At 44.8% G+C, this 19,123-nt stretch overlaps 1 protein-coding gene across 1 annotated transcript; it reads left to right on the forward strand.

Annotated features, from left to right (window-relative positions):
- Positions 1–5,051: 5,051 nt before the first annotated feature.
- LOC147900807 (pentatricopeptide repeat-containing protein At3g16610-like) lies at positions 5,052–7,846 on the forward strand. Its single transcript, XM_087376022.1, has 2 exons — positions 5,052–5,341; positions 5,449–7,846. Exons 1-2 carry the CDS (start codon positions 5,287–5,289, stop codon positions 7,755–7,757), a joined length of 2,364 nt encoding a protein of 787 aa, XP_087232148.1. The 5' UTR covers positions 5,052–5,286; the 3' UTR covers positions 7,758–7,846.
- Positions 7,847–19,123: the final 11,277 nt, after the last annotated feature.

Genomic DNA, 19,123 nt, shown 5'->3' on the forward strand with positions numbered 1-19,123 from the left:
ACACATAATGCCTTATATGGGCAATACCTTTTCTTTTTGTAAATACAAAATATGATAGAGGGTCTATATCCTCATCATCGTTATCAAATACATCATCTTCTTTGACATTTCCACTAGCATCTATAGATGCCTTCCTAGGTGACCTATGAGGTGTCTTCCTTAGTGAGAATTCTATTGGTACCTTCATCTCCAATTGCTTTCTTTGAGGGTGTCCCATTTGGTGACTTTTGAGGCATTTCCTTCTTTGATGAGTCCTTAGAGCATATGCTACTTTTGTGTTGTCTTGGGCATCTTCGATAGAAACTCTACTCCATCTTCCCATGTCTTTGATAAATTTGCTTGCAAGGTGGTATTACAATTAGGAAACCAAGATACAATCCTCCAAGTTAAAATGAAAATTGATAGGAAATAGGCATTGCCACTTAAGGTTTATCTTTTCCTAAAACGTTTATTACTTTTTGTGGTGATTCTTGGTGATCAGATTTTGCCCCAAAAAAATGGTTGCAATACTTGCATGGATCTAGTAGTGCAATAAACTCCCACATATTTTTGTGGAGAGATCAATGGCATGAATTCATTTGGGAGTTGGCGAATACCCCTAGGTCCAAGGGAGGACTTGATCATGACAGAATGAAAGTATGATTCACTCTATGGTTACTTAAGCTCAAGTGCAATCAACCTTAGGCTAAAATTTCTTTTACAATGATATATGGGATCTTGGGAGGAGATAGATGGATGAAGATTGATTCAATTTTGCTCATTTTCAGCTTACAACTAGAGAAGTGAGACTATTGTAAAAGAGAGTGAAAGGTGATTAGCCAACACAGATAGTGTACAGATCTTTTGATAATTTCAATGCAGTTCTATAAAGTTGTTGTAGAAATGTGATTCAAAATGTTCATTTAATTTTGGACTAGATGGTTGCTCGGTTGCTATAGAACTATGTACGAATGAATGAATTAGAAAGTGTAGCATGTTTTTTCCTTAAACTCTAAAATTTGAACCGCCCCTGCGCTTGAACATGCTCTTATATTGTAATGGGGATTAGATTGTTATGGTTGAGTGTAAAGGTTGATCTTGGAGTAATGGTAATAAACAATATGGGAGTTTGTTTTGGCAGTCTAAAACAAAATTACATTAAGAGAAACAAAAAAATTTTAAGTATAGCAAAAGATAAAATTTTGCCTCCTAAGTAGGCAAGGTAAGTGGTTCGGTTCAAAAATGGAAAAATGCATCCCCCATATGGAAACAGATAGGAGGACAAACAAATGTTTAGACACCCATGCTCTGACGTTTCCCTTTCAAACTTTGGCTACCCGATTGTTGCACCCTCTTTGTTCACCAAAACTACACCCCCTGTTTTCGCAATGAAAGCTAGGAGAAAAAATTGTATGTGATGACTTGTTCAATGAAAATGTGCCTAAGAAAGAAGTTTGCTTGTTGGTCATATCCTCAACAGTCAAAATCGGTTTCTTAAACACATTTTTGCATTTTTTGTTTTCATCTTCTATTTGGTGCTCTTGTTCCTCCACAAGGTTTGGAAGCTAACACAATGTTGCATTAGGAGCACAAAATTCAACCATGGACACTTTTGGTTGTGGAGTTTGTGCATTTCTAATGTATTGAACTGTCAAAGAAAAATATGCTTAAGAAAGTGAATTTTGTTATTGGGTTAGCTCCCAAACCCACAAATCGCTTTCTGGAACACATTTCTTATTTTCTTATTTTTGTCTTCTATTTGGATGCTCTACTTCCTCTAGAGGGTTTAAAAGCTAACACAATGTTGTATTAGAAGCACAAGGTTCACTGGTGGAATTCTTTAGGTTGTGGAGTTTGTGCATCTTTTATATATTGAATTGTCAAACAAAATGTTATCAAGAAAGAAAATTTGCATATATGCTCATATCCCAAACCCCCAAATCATGTTATTTATAAAATTTTAAATTTAGGTCTTGCTTGTAGGCTAGGAGAAAGTCTTTCTTATGGCAAAGACAAAGAAAAAAGTAAGGAGGGCCTGCCATTGCACAAACTACCATAGCAAAGGGCTAGTAAATGGCCTGCCATTGCACGAATTGCCATAGGAAAGGCTTTTAGCCTGAGAAGTTCTCATCAAAGAAAGGAAAGCCTATGCATATCCTCTAGTACGACAAAGTGGGGAGGTTTTCACAAAAGGTGACAATGCTAAGGGAGATTAGGAAGGCACAAAAGGCCATTAAATTTGGAGTTCCAAATGCTCCCTTTCAAATTCTTGTAAAGCAGATCTATGATAAATGACAGTTAGGATATAAATGGCAGATGACTATTTTATACAACCATATTAAAGCAAAAAAGTACTAGTTACAAATATGAAGACTTAAAGGGGTCAACAACAAGGGTGCATGTATGCACGAAAGCACTTGGCTCGAACTTGTGGGTTTTATGGGTCTTTAGACACTATCGATTGTTTAGTAAGAAATAAGAAAAAGAAACGCTTTGAGGACTCGCAAGATCCATTAGGCTTTGCCAAGGTTCTATAGTTACTTGCATGCTCTCACACTAACTGCAAATCCACTACCTTAAAAAAAAGAAAAAACTATAATTGAAAACTGAAATGTAAATCAACGTTATTTTTACTTGAAGGTTTTACGACCGATACTTGCAAAGTTTTGAGGCTTTTTTTGGTTTTATTTTTATAAACAGATCCAGTAGATGACAATCTCTTCACCGGCAGTCATAAAGCCTGTTTGCCTGGCATAAAGCCCTTTCAATAAGAAAACAAATTTTTTTAAATAGGCGAACCTACTTTTTTGATAAACGGCTTTCTGGATAGCAATTTTTTTTTCAGGCAACGGCTTCAAGAGTCAATAGGCGAATTGGCTTTAGCGCCTTCCTCACAAATGAACATGTGAGACCTAGATGAGTAATCGGAAAGCTTGAACTGACTTGAAGACTTGTAGCTGGAGGAAGCCAAGGCAATCGTTATAGGGAGAGCTCAAGCATGGGGGGAGAATGGAGCTCCTGAATTGATTTATAGCCATGTTGGAGGGGGGTAAAAAGCACACACAAGCTAAAAGATGAAAAGCCAATAGCCACACACAAGCTAAAAGTTGAAAAGACAAGAGACATCTAAAAGTAGAGGTTAAGAATTTTAGAAATTCCTAATAAAATTAAGAATAATCACAAAACTCCCACTCAACTCAACCCTAAAGCACTCTCTGTAGGAGAGCCAATGCTAATAAAGCAAAAAAGTTCTAGCTACAAAATATGAAGGCTCAAAGATGGCACTTACAATTGGGTCTGGTTGTGCTATGGAAGATAGTTCGGCTAATCTTGCAACACAACTTCTTTATGCATGTACACATGCTGAATCAATATTTCCTTTATGGATTTCTTTCCATCCATTGTTCTAAAATATTTCACCCTACCCTTCCAAGATGCCAAAAAAGTATTTCTTGATTATGGTCTCATCCTTCTTGCGGGTTGCATTAGCACGCAACTTTCTTTTGAGATGGCTAATCTTTGGCAGCAACCTTCTACATTGACCTTGTTAGCAATTTCTATAGAAGATATAGAAGAAGCAAGTTGATGAGGCAAATAAACTAAGTAGAATCATCACTCTATGTGTCCTAGTGTTCATGTGTTTGCATTATCAAGGAATGTGCTTAATTAAGAAAGCAATTTGGCTCGTTATGAGGTTTTTCGGAGGAATCAAGAGCTTGGAAATAAATCTATTGAACGTTGTTGAAAATCCTTGTGGCAACGCCTATATGAAAACTGCATCTCCAAATGGATAAAGACTCGGGATTCCCAAGTGGTATCGGTTGACCACTTGTCAAGGTCTTGGGGCAGCTAAAAATAAATTCCAACTTGCGCGAGCAATCAGTCTTGTTAGTTTCCCAACCCTTGAAGTTGCCATTAGTCGAGGGTTTTCCACGTACGTTGAGGGCCCTGCGGGAGGCTATTGCAGATCGTGATGATGGTGGTAGCAGCTTCATCCTCCATGCGCCAGGTCACTTTCTTTATTTTCCTAACCATCTTCTCAGCTTTGATGGCAAGTGGACAATCAAGATCTCAATGAAAAGACCAAGGGAGCCTTTTCTTGCAAAAGAAAATGAAGAGCGGCGTTAGCTACCGCGGACCATTTTCTTTTGCAAGAAAAGGCAACCTTGGTCTTTTCAAGATCGTCGAGGGCCCGCGGGAGGCCTGACAATCTGTAAAGATTTCCATTGTTACCAATTGCATTCAGCGAACTCTGTGACCCGCAACAGCTAATTCAAAGCACCAGGTTTGGGGAGATTTGGCCGTGCAGCCAAATCTTTTCAAAGCACCAAGTTTTCAAAGCATTAAGGTTTGGGGAGATTTGGCTACGATGCGAAATATTTCTAGCTTTTTATAAGTCACGAGGGTTTAGGGAGATTTGACTGTGCGACTAGCTTCTTTCTCATCACAAGGGTCTTGGGAGATTTCGCCGTGCGGCCAAATCTTTTCAAAGCAGCAGGATTTGGGGAGATTTGGTTGTGATGCCAAATCTTTCTAGCTTCTTTTAAATCACCTAGGTGTAAAGAGATTTGGCCATGCGGCCAAATCTTGCTAGCTTCTTTCTAATCACGAGGGTCTAGGGAGATTTGGCCATGCGGCCAAATCTTGCTATCTGCTTCTTTCAAATCACCAGGTTCTAGGAGATTTGGCCATGTGGCCAAATCTTTCAAAGCATTAGGGTTTGGGAAGATTTTTTCCTCCATCGAGATTCGTGATTCCACTCTAATATTGACGCCTAATTGACAGCGATCGAACGGTGGAAATTATCTTCCACCCGACTGTGGCCCTTGACAGAAAGGTGATGGCGATTGCTCGCGCGCACGTGTGCAAAAGAAGAACCCTGGATCGGACGATTGGGATATCCTTCTGTCCGCGCCAACAGCGGGCCCGGAAGATGGCAAATAACTGAGTTGGCACTGTGAAAAGTTGTCTTGTAGCCTCGTGTGGCAATGATGACGTCGACTCTAGGGAAATGTGCACGGAGGCATTTTCCAAAAATGAAGGTGGCTTGCTCGAGAGGAAGGCACATATTCCATTAGTGTAAATTCCCTCCTCTCTTCCCGAACATGCCCACAATTAGCCTGATTCCTCCCATAGCTTCCCTCCCAATTCCAGGAGGCAGCCAAGGACGCAGTCGAGTGATCGGACCTGTTTTATTGGTCAAAAAGTTCGAGTTCAGTTACGGCAGGACAGGCCTTACATGTGGGTCTCAAGCACAAGCACAATTTTGGCAATTGTTTGATGCTGCTCAGGTAGTTTCATGTTCATATGGCAACACTACTTCACGGAGCCCTCCCAGCGTTGGGACAATCGAACGATCAAAGTAAGTCTGCGACCGAATGATTTTGCACAGGTAAGCTGTACACAGGTAAGCTGTCGGGTACTCTGTCGTATTAGTTAGTCACTCGAGTCTCTTGTGTGTTTTAACAGGCAAACCCAAGGGCTTTCAAACTAAGGAGGCGCTATGGATAGATGGATGGTACGAGGACAAGGAGTCCGGAAGCAAGGGAAGGCAAGGGGCCGAAGCATTCACCGGTCTGGCCATATGCAACTCTGGCTCGGTAGAGAGTGTTAGCGAGTGCGAGGCCAGCGGTAGGTCCGGAGTATTGGTGAACGATCAAGAATCGCACAAGAACGTACGCTGGGAGATGCTCAGCATAGAGGAGGCACTTACTTCTTTGGAACGTATTCCCCAGCTCCTTTCGTTTGAGGATTACGTATGCATCTTGCAGAACTGCAGAAAAGAGAAAAATATAGCCTATGCTAAGCGCTTGCATGCATATATGTGCAAAAGTGGGCTGGAAGCTCATAGATCCCTCGGGAACTACCTTGTCCCAATGTTAGTGGAATGTGGAAACATGTATGATGCTCTGAAGGCTTTTAATAGTTTGGTTGATCCTAACGAGTATTCTTGGACTTCTCTCATCATGGGTCATATTGAATGTGGGGAATCACAGCACGCTCTCAACCTGTACGAGAAAATGCAAGAGGATTGTGTACCTCCTAGCAAGTTCACGTTGGTGGCCCTACTGAAGGCTTGTGCTACACTGAAAGATGTGGAAAGAGGCCGAGAAGCATATGCTGAGATTGGCAGAAAGGGGTTGGAGAGAGATTATTTTCTTGGCAACACGTTGGTAGACATGTATGCCAAATTTGGCTCGCTTACAAAAGCACAAGAAGTGTTTGACAAGCTTCCAGTTCGAGATGTTGTCTCATGGAATGCACTAATTGCAGGGTATGCCGTACACAGGCATGGTGAAGAAGCGCTAAAATGTTTTGAACAGATGCAACTAGAGTGTGTCTCTCCAGATGCTGTCACGTTTGCTTGCAGTTTGAAAGCCTGTGGCAGCATAAGAGCCATAAATGAGGGCCGATTGATACACAGCCAGATTGCCAGAAAGGGGTTGGAAAGAGATCCCGTTCTTGTCAGCACCTTGGTTGACATGTATGCTAAATGTGGTTTACTTGCCAAAGCACGTGAAGTGTTCGACACGCTTTCAAATCGAGATGTAGTCTCTTGGACTGCACTAATTGCAGGTTATGCCGAACACGGGTTGGGTGAGGAAGCATTGGATTGTTTTGAACAGATGCAACTGGAGGCTATCTCTCCGGATGTTGTCACATTTGTTTGTACCTTGAAAGCTTGTGGCAGTATAGGAGCCATGGACAAGGGCCGAGAGATACATGCCAAGATTGTCAGAATGGGGTTGGAAAGAAATCTTTTTCTTGGCAATACTTTGGTTGATATGTATGCCAAATGTGGCTCTCTTTGGAAAGCAAGGGAAGTGTTCGACAAGCTTCCAGTTCGAAATGTGGTCTCATGGAATGCGCTTATTGCAGCTTATACTGATCATGGGCTTAGTCTAGAAGGGCCGAACTCTTTGGAACAGATGCAACTGGAGGGTATCTCTCCCGATACGGTCACATTTGTTTGCAGCTTGAAAGCTTGTGGCAACGTAAAAGCCATCAACAGGGGCCAGGAAATACATGGTGAAACTGCCAGAAAGGAGTTGGAAAGCGATCGTTGTGTTGGCAACACGCTGGTCAGCATGTATGCTAAATGCGGCTCGCTTTCAAAAGCATGGGAAGTTTTTGACAAGCTTTCAGTTCGAGACGTAGTCTCGTGGAATGCACTTATTGCAGGATATGCCGAACATGGGCTTAGTGAGGAAGCGCTGAACTGTTTTGAACAGATGCAAGTGGAGGGGGTGTCTCCAAATGTAGTATCGTGGAACGCACTAATCGCAGGATATGCTCAGCTTGGAGAAAGTGAGATTGTTTTCCACATGCTTGATAGAATGAGAGGAGAAGGCATAATGCCAGACAGTGTCACGTTCCTTATTGTCCTTATTGTCTGCAGTCACATGGGTCTAGTTGACAAGGGCTGGAAGTATTTTGATATTATGACCAAAGACTATGGCATCACGCCAACTATTGAACACCACACTTGTATCATTGACCTTGTGTGCCGCGCTGGTCTTATAGACGAGGCTCTAGCAATGGTGGAGAAGATGCCTTTCCAACCTGATCTTGTGATATGTCATATTGTGTTGGGTGCTTGTCAAAAGTGGGGTAATGTGGAGCTTGGAAGACATGCTTTTGCACATGCAATACGATTGGATATAAAGGATGCTAAAGCGTATGTCTTAATGTCTAACATTTATGCAGATGCTCACATGCAAGACCACAAGGAGGAGGTTGAGGCAATGAGGATGAAGCATGGTTGTACACATCCTTAGATGCATACGATTCGAGGGGCGCATTAGGCGCGAGCTTCGAAAGGTTCGAGCTTCTAAAAAATTCTATTTTTTAGAGTTGAAAAAAAGGGGGGAAAAGGAGAGAATATTTACATGACATGTAGGAAAGGATGAGGGGTCTGACAAAGGGGATGAGATGGGGCTGAGACTCGAGAGGGAGGGCTGAGAATGAAAGGGGGCTGAGTCTTGAGAGAGGGCAGGAGCAAAGGAGATGCTAGAGCATAGAGGGCTGAGGAGGGATAAGAGGCGAGAATGGACTGAGAGACAGATGGGAGGGAGGCAGGGCTGGAGGACAGCAGAAGGGCTGGTGGGGCATACCTGGTCTGTGTCTGCGAACACGAGTCGGGTGTTTCACAGACTGGGTCAGCCGACTTTTGTGCGGCTCTAGCCTTACCTCCTTCCCTATATATAAAGAGTTTACTAGATCTATCGGCTGCGTTAGAGGTTCAAGACAGTAGGCTTCTATTTTTGACATGGTATCAGAGCCATCAGTGAGACTCTTGTATTCACTTTGAAGGAAGGAGTCCTCCAAGCTTGAAGGCAACCCCAATTCAAGGAAGGTGTTTGTATTTGTTTGGTTACTACAACAGAACCTATTCTCTGTTTTCTGTGATTTCTGACCACTCCCACTCCCATTCCAAACTTTGAAGATGTGGGAAGCTGATGGGTCAAACTATCTCATCTGGCAGGTCAAGATCCGGAGCCACCTTGTGGCTAGGAAGTTCTAGAAGATAACAAAACTGACGCACGGATGCTTCAGGAACGGTAATAGTGGTTGTAGCCCCAGACGCAGTTGAAGAGGAGGACAAAGACACTTGAGTCCCTTCAATGATCACATGGACGACAAAGGATTTGGTCATTCCACACAGCCAGCATGCTGGTGCGTCTAGCAAGGCGTGGACCATTGTGAGAGATCTGTACAAGATAAACAATACATCTAGGATCCTATCCCTCCAAAAACGGTTGTACACAATGAAGGTGGAGGAATGGGGATTAGGTAGATGACCATATCATGAAGCTGAAGATGGCGAAGGATCAGCTGTGGCAGGCAGCAAACTCAAGCCAGCTAGCACGGCTGGTTCTTGGGTTGCTTCCAAGAAGTTTCAAAAGCTTCGTTACCACTGTGATGGCAGGAGAGAGGACCAAGCCTCTTACATTTGAAAAGCTTGGCCCCTTGTTGCTTTGCAGGAAGAAGGTCAGGAGAGACTGTATGAGACTAACGACGACAAGGCTTTTCTGGAAAAAGGAAAAGACAAGGGCAACACCAGCAAGGGTAAGCTCAAAGAAGAATCCAAGAATGTTAGGTCGGATGATGGGAAACTCAGTCACTTCACAAAAGACTGCAGGAAAAAGAAGGCAGATCAGAAGAGGAAGGGAGGCCAAGCTCGGAGGCCAAGCTGGAATCAGCAAAATGATAATGGGAGAATTGTTAGGTCATTGAGCATTGCTATGCACAAAGTCTCTTCCAAGAGATCAGCTCAAGCACCTCATTCGACACATGGGTATTGGCCCATAGTTGTCATTGAGAGGCTGTGTTAGAAAAAGTCATTGAACCGCCTGTGAGCCCTATAGTTGTCATTGAGAGGGGGTGTCAGAAAAAGGCATTGAACCACCTATGAGCCCCCGTATGAGATCAAAGAGTCAGGAGACTAGGGACGGTAGGGTTACCTAGAGTAGGGAGTTGCACAGAAATTTGGACCTGTTCGTAGGGTTGTCTGCATCAACACTGTCAGGGCCTATTTATAGGCCTGGCAGTAGAGAACTGCAGCGGTAGGTTGGTGGAGGAACAACTTCAGTTGGGCATGTTCCACAGTTTGTTAGGTAGGGCACACCTGTTCCGTGTCTGCAAACATGTGTCACAATTTGTGACGTATTCCTTTCTCTATACCTTAGACTTATGGATGGTTTGATGAATGGACACTTGTGGAAGGGTATGCCCTTTCGACGGGACACTTCCTATGAGGCACAACCCTTCACAAGAGACATTCTATTGAAGAGACACTACCATTGTAATGTACCCTCTCATCAAGGGTCACACCCTTCATGTCATGTGCACGGATTCGTATCTGACGTGTACTAGGTACACAGAACTAGCTCAGGTTAGCCTGGGGAGGCTTAGAGCTAGGCAGGCTTGATTCTCGGGTTGAGTGGCAAGGGTACGAACTATTTATAGGTCTTCGCTATTTTTGGCGCCGGGGCCCGAGTCTATAAAAGAGGCCCAGGGGGTTCAGTTCTCAGTGTGCAGTTGGGAGCAAGTCTCGTTCCCAGGTGCTAGGTCTGATCCTGGATTGTGTCGCGGACGCGCGCCTGCATCTTAGCGTAGCCCAAGGCCCAGTGGCAGATCCAGGGCTTCACAGCGCCACCTGGTGGTATGGGACACCAGGCTGGTTGGGATCTGATTGGGAGTTCGTGCCAGTAGCTCAGCTCGTGGCTCGGGGGGACATCTTCTGATTCGGGATCATATCCCGTAGATGTCACGGTTGGGTGGTGAGCAGCCTGCTCAGTTCTGATGTTGTGTGTGGTTGTTTTGCAGATCAGGGGTTTCAGGAGTGCTGGGACGTGTCAGTTGGTATCAGAGCCAACTCCTGAGGTAGGAACTTCTGATACGAGAAATTTGACGGATTTCTCTTCCAGGTATGCCCTGAAATTCGAGATTTCCTGCTGCGTTTTTGCTGTCTACCTGGGGTAGAAGGGGTGAGGAAATATCTGGAAAAGGAGGAAGAAGAGGAGTGAAATTGAATCGAAAATTCTGAAGGCTACGGAGAGAAGTTTGAGGGAGGAGAAGGAGAGCAGAAAGGAAGGAGAGTAGGGCAGGAAATTGACAGCCTGGGAGTAGAGTGTGCGGGGAGTAGAAAGGACGCAGTTAGGTGAGGCTGTAGGGGCAGGACAGCCTGCGCAACAGGCTGACCACAGCCTGCGCAACAGGCTGCGAATAGCCTGCGCCTAGGGCTGCGTGCAACCTGCGCAGGAAGAAGGGCAGGAGGAAGGTGCTTTTTTGCGAAAAAAGCACCCCTCCAAAGTTGGAGGGGCTCAGGTGCTTTTTTCGTAAAAGCACCCCTCCAAAGCTGGAGGGGCTCAGCCTTCTTTGGAAGCCTAGCTTCCAAATTAGGCCGCCCTGCACCCTATATAGGTGGGGGCTGGGTGCTAGGCAACCCACAAGCAGCCCCAGTTTCGAGATCTTACCTTGAGATCTGAGCCAGCCCGCCTCGCCCTACAGCAGCGCCCAGTTTCGACCAGCTCCTCTGTTGCAGCCCCTGCCTGCGTCAGCCCAGCGCTGCTCCCAAGGCTCCCGTACCAGCTCGTACAGCTGCAGCTACAGCCGTACAGCCTGTACGGACTGTACTGTCACTTTCGGTACCTGCAGCTGCTCCGTACAGCAGCTGCGCCTGCACCTACAGCCACCGTACGGACTGCGTCAGCAGCCGTACAGGCCACGTCAGCAGTCCGTACAGGCTTTATCGTTGACTGCGCATCCAGTTGCAGATTCGGGGAGGCACCAGGGTTCGTGGTCTTCCAGTTTTCAGCATCCTTTCTGTCAGATTTATCTGGGACGGTTTTCTTCTACTCCATCTCCCTCAGTGCTCCGTTTCAGTTATTTATTTCTCTCAGCCTGTAATCGAGTTAGTATTCAGCCATGTCTGATGCTCCGAATCCCGAGTTCACTATGGGAGAGCAGGAATTAGATTACACTCCAGTGGGAGAGGATGATCAGGGTCTCTATGACGACCTGATCACTAAGAAAGCCTTCAGTGAGTTCACGACTGCTCTAGATGGTAAATTTGAGCAGGTCAACGCTAATCAGTCGGGGTTGACACAGCAACTCCAAGGGATACAAGCTACCTTGACTCTTCTGGCTAGCACGGTTCAGGCTCTCACGCATGTGGATGCCATGGCCTCCGTGCTAGGCCCGAATATCACTCCGGATCCCTTTCCAGGTGACCAGAAATCAAGAACAAAGGAGGTGGTTGACACTTGGCTGCACAAGTGGCAAGTTCACTTCCAATTTCACCCCTATCCAGACGAGAAAAAGATTCAGCTAGCAGCAGGGTTTATGTCAGGTAAAGCCTTGCTTTGGTGGAAAGAACTTCAGCCTAAGCCTGACACTTGGACAGAATTTGAGGGTATCTTCAGGAAGGAGTTCCTGAAGAAGGAAGATGACTATGATATCGTCGGCAAGCTCAAAGCCCTCGATATGTCAAAATTGAATTTAACTTTTGAAGTCTATCTTCAGAGATTTAGGGATCTGCAAACCAGGGCCACCAAAATGGATCCTGTAACCTTGTTAGGTTTTTTCGTGGATGGTTTGCCAGACTCCTATAAGTTACAGATTAAGAATAACAAGTGCACAACATTGCAGGAGGCCATGACATATGCGCGCATATATGATGATACCATGGCCGGAATTAAGGCAACCACAGTTACCGAGACGAGCGGAAAGAACAAACGCAAGTTCTTTCAGCATGCGACTGGTATTGGGGAGACGAAGTCTACGGACAACGCCTCCAGGAAAAGCTTAACTCCTGCGAAGAATGGTAAGGCCCGTTTCCTTCGCACTCTCAGGCTCAAGAAAGAGGGCCGGTGTTTTTATTGCGAGGAGCGGGGCCACACGAAGAATGAGTGTCCTAAGCGGAAGAACCAGAAATTGGTGCTAGGACCAAAGCTCCAGGCAGGTCCGCGTACCGCAGCCAAGGGAGCTAACCAGGTTACGATGACAGGTATTTCAGTAAATGTCATTACCTGCCCCCTTTCTTGTAATTGTACCTTTAATACTTCATTGTTTGGTTCCCATGATCTTTTCCGAGTATATGGAGAAGTTAGGGACCAACAGGTTCACATTCTCTTTGATCCGGGCAGCTCTCACAATTTTGTTAATTACAAATTTGTGCAGAAGATGGGGCTGTCCACAGTACCTAGCGACCACACCTACGAGGTACAGCTTCCAGCCGGGAAGCAGTTTTGGGATCGCAAGGTTGAAGCGCTTCCCATCCGGATTCAAGCCTACACGGGAGCTCTCACATGTTATGTTATGCATCTAGAGCATGTAGACTTGCTGATCGGGATAGAGTGGTTTAAAACCCACAATATCCAGATTGGATGGACGGAGCATACGCTTTCTTTTGAAGACAAAGGCACCCAATTTTGTATTCAGTGTGATAAGATTATCCCTTCTCAGGGACCTATTGTATCTGCGATGCAGCTTCGGAATATATTGAACACTTCTCATTATGATGTCTATCAGTGTGTTTTGATTCCACTATCTTCATTTATTGTTTCGGTAATTAACAAAAATGAATTAAGTGTGTTTGAACACCGAGAATTGAGAACGTTGTTAGATAATTTTAAGGACGTATTCCCAGCTCAACTGCCGGAAGGGTTACCTCCAGAAAGGGCAGTAGATCATCGCATAGACTTAGTCCCAGGGGCTCAACCTATCAGTGTACCACCGTATAGGATGAGCCAGGTAGAGGAGGATGAGTTAGCTATCCAGCTTCAGGATTACCTGAATATGGGCTATATCCGCCCAAGTAAATCTCCTTGGGGTGCACCTGTCCTCTTGAGAAAGAAGAAGGATTCTTCCTGGAGGATGTGTATAGATTATAAACGACTTAATAAAGTTACAATTAAGAATCGCTATCCTTTACCTCGTTCTGACGATTTGATAGACCGTTTGGCCGGAGCGAAGTATTTCACTAAGATTGATTTGCGTACGGGTTATCACCAAATCCGTATCTATGCTAAACACATAGATAGGACCGCATTCCGGACTAGGTATGGTCATTACGAGTTCCTCGTATTACCTTTTGGTTTGACCAATGCTCCTGCTACTTTTCAGCAGATGATGAACGATTTGTTCAGAGATTATCTGGGCAAATTTGTTGTAGTGTTCTTAGATGATATCTTGGTATATAGTAAAACGCTTGAAGATCATATAGGACACCTCCGGGTTGTCTTACTTGTTCTAAGACAGCATCAGCTTTATGCCAAGATGAGTAAATGTGACTTCTTTATGAAGGAGATCATTTACTTAGGACACAAGATTTCTTCTGAAGGTATTAGCATTGATCTGGATCGTATCCAGAAGGTTTTAGATTGGCCTATACCTCAGACTGTGAAACAACTTCGCTCTTTCCTAGGATTTACGGTATTTCTTCGGAAGTCAGTCCGTGATTATTCACAAATCACGGTACCCTTGACCAACATATTGAAAGGTCGTGGACGCAGGTCTACTCAGCCGATCCCTTGGAATGATGCAATGAACAAGGCTTTTGAAACCTTGAAGTTATCTATCAAGGAAGCACCCGTTCTTGCATTACCCGATCCTACCCGGCCTTATGTTTTAGAGGCCGATGCGAGTGATTATGCGATTGGGGCAGCTCTATTCCAAGAGGGTAGACCTGTAGCTTTTGAGAGTAAGAAGCTAGACGACACTCAGTATCGTTGGCCCACACTGGAGAAGGAACTTTATGCAGTAGTGTATGCTCTCAAGGTTTGGAGACACTACTTGTATGGTTCAAAGTTCCTTGTATTGACTGATCACCAGTCAATTAAGTATGTGTGTGATGGATCAGAATTGAGAGGAAGAAAAGCTAGATGGGCAGAGTTAATGCAGGATTTTGATTTCGAAATACGTTATCGTAAGGGTTCGTTGAATAGTGTGGCGGATGCCTTAAGTCGAGTTAAGTTTGTAAATGCTTTGTCATTTACGGAAATATCCTCAGACCTATTTCAATCCTTGAGAGGGCTATACGCAACTGATAGTCATTTTAGTTCTTATTGGCAGAAAGTCCAGGATGGGAATTCCATGGTTGACCAGGACTCAGGGATTGTGCCACCTAGGATACAGGCGGCGGGAGGTCAGTGGATGATTAGGAACGGCTTGCTGTTCCGGAATGAAAAGATTTGTGTGCCTGATGTTCTGGACCTTAAATCCAAGATTCTCTGGGAGTGTCATGATGCTCCTAGTGCGGGACATCCAGGTATACATAGGACTCTGTCTCTTGTGAAGCATACCTTTTATTGGCCTAAGATGCGTGCATTCGTAGAGAACTATGTGGTAGGTTGCCGAGTTTGTCAGGTTACTAAGACTGAACGCCTTAGGAGCGCGGGCTTATTACAACCATTACAGATTCCAGGTAATAAATGGGAAAGTATTTCCATGGATTTTATTACTGGTTTACCCCGAACGCGCAAGGGTCATGACTCTATTTGGGTCATAGTCGACCGTTTGACAAAAATGGCTAGATTCTTACCTACAAGAACAACTATTTCAGCTGTTCAGTTGGCTCACGAGTTTGTGGACCACTTGTTCAAGCTGTATGGTTTGCCATCTGACATAGTCAGTGACAGGGACTCAAAGTTTACAAGTAACTTCTGGACACTTGTATTTGAGAAGTTGGAAACTACTCTAAGTATGAGTTCCTCAGATCATGCACAATCTGATGGCAGTACAGAAAAGGTCAACCAGTTGGTTGAAGACATGCTTCGGGCATATGTATCTAAGAGACAGTCTTCATGGGAAGATTATCTACCCATGATTGAATTTGCTTACAACAGTGCAAAGCATTCTAGTACAGGTTATAGTCCTTTTATGCTTATGTACGGGTTTCAACCTAAGTCACCAGTTATGGTTGGATTAACAGGGATTCAAAATGATGCTGCTAAGAACTTCTTGCAAGACATGCAGGAAATGTTGCAGTTTGCCAAGGAGTCTATTAGAAGTGCCCAAGATCGGGACAGATTTTATGCTAATAGACATCGTTCACCTAGAGAGTTCTCTGAAGGAACGATGGTATATTTGAGAATTCCTAAGGATTCCAAGAGCCTAAGTACTGGTTTAGTTCCGAAATTATCCCCCAGATACTGTGGCCCATTCAAGATCATTAAAAGAATTGGACCAGTTGCATATCGACTAGAATTGCCTCCTGATGTTAAAGTACATCCAGTCTTTCATGTCAGTAGACTGAAAGAAGTATTGGGTGCAGATGATCAAATTGTTTCTCCTCATGAGATTATAGAAGTTACAGATTTAACTTTTATTCCTCACGAACCTGAATCTATTCTTGCATTCCGTGAAAGACAGATTCGAAATCGTACTATCACGGAATACAAGATTAAGTGGAAGGATCGTGTTGAGGAGGATGCAACATGGGAGACATTACAAAACCTCCAAAGATCATTTCCGGGTTTTTTACCGAACTCAGGAGTGAGTTCTTAGAGGAGGGGGAGTATGTCATGTGCACGGATTCGTATCTGACGTGTACTAGGTACACAGAACTAGCTCAGGTTAGCCTAAGGAGGCTTAGAGCTAGGCAGGCTTGATTCTCGGGTTGAGTGGCAAGGGTACGAACTATTTATAGGTCTTCGCTATTTTTGGCGCCGGGGCCCGAGTCTATAAAAGAGGCCCAGGGGGTTCAGTTCTCAGTGTGCAGTTGGGAGCAAGTCTCGTTCCCAGGTGCTAGGTCTGATCCTGGATTGTGTCGCGGACGCGCGCCTGCATCTTAGCGTAGCCCAAGGCCCAGTGGCAGATCCAGGGCTTCACAGCGCCACCTGGTGGTATGGGACACCAGGCTGGTTGGGATCTGATTGGGAGTTCGTGCCAGTAGCTCAGCTCGTGGCTCGGGGGGACATCTTCTGATTCGAGATCATATCGCGTAGATGTCACGGTTGGGTGGTGAGCAGCCTGCTCAGTTCTGATGTTGTGTGTGGTTGTTTTGCAGATCAGGGGTTTCAGGAGTGCTGGGACGTGTCACTTCACAAGGGGTACACACCTCTTCATGCACATACACTTTGGAGTACACACCTTTTCATGTGTCTCTTTGTATAAGAGAGGCCCAACTGTATGGATGACACTATAGACACTCAAGCAATACAAATATTCCTTGTTCTCTGCTATTTCAGTCTCTTTTCTGTTCCTTAGCACATTTTTAGATATAGTAAATCTAGGATTTCTTACAATGGTGTTAGAGCAAATTTTCCTCATGTCTGTAGGAAATGCCTCCCACCTTCTAGCGCCTATTTGATACATGTCTACTTTCGCTAGAAGGATATCCACGCACTTTGGTGCATGGAAGAGATGGAGAGAAGAGCGTAAATTTTTTTAGCGCCAACCCCACCTAAAGTCATCAGTCATCTCCCTCACATCACGAGTTGATGTGAATGGACACGACAAAAATCGTGTCTTTTGATGTGCTTGGGTTGCCCCAAAACCAAGGGACGCACCTTTTTCACCGTCGGACGCACCTTTTGATGAAGAGTTTCTAACTCCTCACCCAAGGGACACACTCCATCGTGAAAAAAAGTCGTGTGGGGACACCCCTCTTTAAAATAGGGATACACCCCTTCATGAAAAGGTACACCTATTCCAAGGGTCATACCCCTTAGAACAAGCACACCCTTTGGCACCAAGCACCAACCTACAAAAGGATACCTAGAGGGCCTAAAAAGGGTAACTAGCCCTACACCCAAGGCCTAACCCAAGACTACCCTTGTGTTCAAGTATCCCAGCCTTTAAAGGCCTAGCAATTATTTCAGCCATCGCAAATCGGCTAGGTTCGTCTCGAAAGGCGCGCCTGTTTCTCGAAAGTCGTGTTTGTTGCTCTGTACAATTTACCATGCCGATTCTACTCCCTACTTGCCGTTTCTGCTTGCCAGCCAATGCCAAGGCTACTCCCCATTAGAATTCTGCTCCGAGGCTTTGCTCAGCCCTTGGCAGCCTTCCATAGTCACGCCAATCCTACTCTCAACCTGCTGAATCTGTTCGCCAGCCTTTGCTCAGCCATGGATGTCTTCCATCGCCTCATAAGAGTGACAGCCTGACACCAATCTCTGCACAGCCGACTCTACCTCTTCACCTCGCCATCTCTGCCTGCAAATAGAAGCCTTATTGTCCAGCGAATCACTTCAGCCAGCCCCTCTTGTACAAGAATTTCTCGCCTCTACACAACAGATCGAGATCCTACTGGTGGTTCGTGGTTTTGCTGGCAACATATTCTGCCCACAACCAGACTGTTTGGTTGCTAATTCGCCTCCCTCTACAGCAAACCCTAATTTTGAAATTTGAAGCTTGACTTTTGTCTTCTACCAACTGGACATCAGGACCTCCTTCAAATCGCATTTGATGTTGTACTCTTTCTAGCCCAAAGCCCCCATTGCTGGTACACGCTTTTCAGCATAGTCTAGCACATCTAATCTATGCTAGGTGGATTCTTTCCATTCTTTTTCTAAGGATTCGCTTTCATATTGTTATTTGCTGCTTAATATCAAATTACAGCAAATGAAAGCCCTCTCCTTAAATCATGGAAACCCTTGGTAATGCCTCAGCCCCTTCATGCACACCTCAGGCATCATCTATCACACAATATCGTGTTCAGATTGCACAACCATCTCATTTCGGAGCTTTTGCATCGTGGGTCTTTTTTGTCACATGCCCTTCCATTGATTTGGACCATATCCTATATCTTTTGCGTGAGGTACCTCAATTACACTATTTCCTCAGCACATTCCAGGTTGTGTTTCACGAGACACGTAGATACCTCGAACCCGATATTCCTCACGAGTTTGTTGTTCATCTTTGGAGAGATTTTTATCCCTCAGCTTTAGCATCTCCAAGGTACTCTCCACCTCCTTCAGCTTCGAGATATCCTCCTGAACAGATTCTACCTTCCCCAAGATAGTATTTAAACTCTGAAGGTACTCCTTCTTTTGGATATCCTTCGCTCCTGACAACAACTCCTTATCCCTTCTCAGATTCGTGGACTCTGCAACCTACCCCTGTCCTCTCACGAGCACTAACAACCACTTTGGCATCACTAGTGTTACCTCAAACAGGACCTCCTTTACTAGATTTCCACGGGTGGTTCCATCTTGTCTCGCTTGCCCCCTCCAACATGAGCAATCTCAGGGAGCAGCTCGGATTTCTTCCAGGAATGGTACAAACTAGAGTGCAGGTTCGTGCGCTTCTCACAAGGACCTCAGATATGTCGCAACACTCGCGTGCAGCCTCTTTGGAGATAAGCGACTCAAGTCCAAAAAAGACCCCTAAAGTCAACATACAAGGCGAAGCATTACTTCAACTTCAAATTTCTCAGCTTCAGGACAACATCTTCGACTTGGTCTAGAAAGTCCAACAACTCCAAGATTCTTGCAATACCACACATACAGAGGATGACGTGATGCCACCGAACAACTATGTGAACTCATTCCCACCATAGGTATAAAACATTGAACTCCATGCCCTCTACCGCTTACTTTAAGCTTCCAAAACTAAAAGACACTTCCGAAAGCCTACACTGGTCAACGAAATCACCGAACAGTTGACCAATGGCTCGCAAAACTGCGCATGTACTTTG

Source organism: Dipteris shenzhenensis, chromosome 6 (assembly GCF_047967505.1).
Source record: "Dipteris shenzhenensis isolate YYH24624 ecotype China chromosome 6, Dip_SZ_1.0, whole genome shotgun sequence".
Classification (NCBI taxonomy): domain Eukaryota; kingdom Viridiplantae; phylum Streptophyta; class Polypodiopsida; order Gleicheniales; family Dipteridaceae; genus Dipteris; species Dipteris shenzhenensis.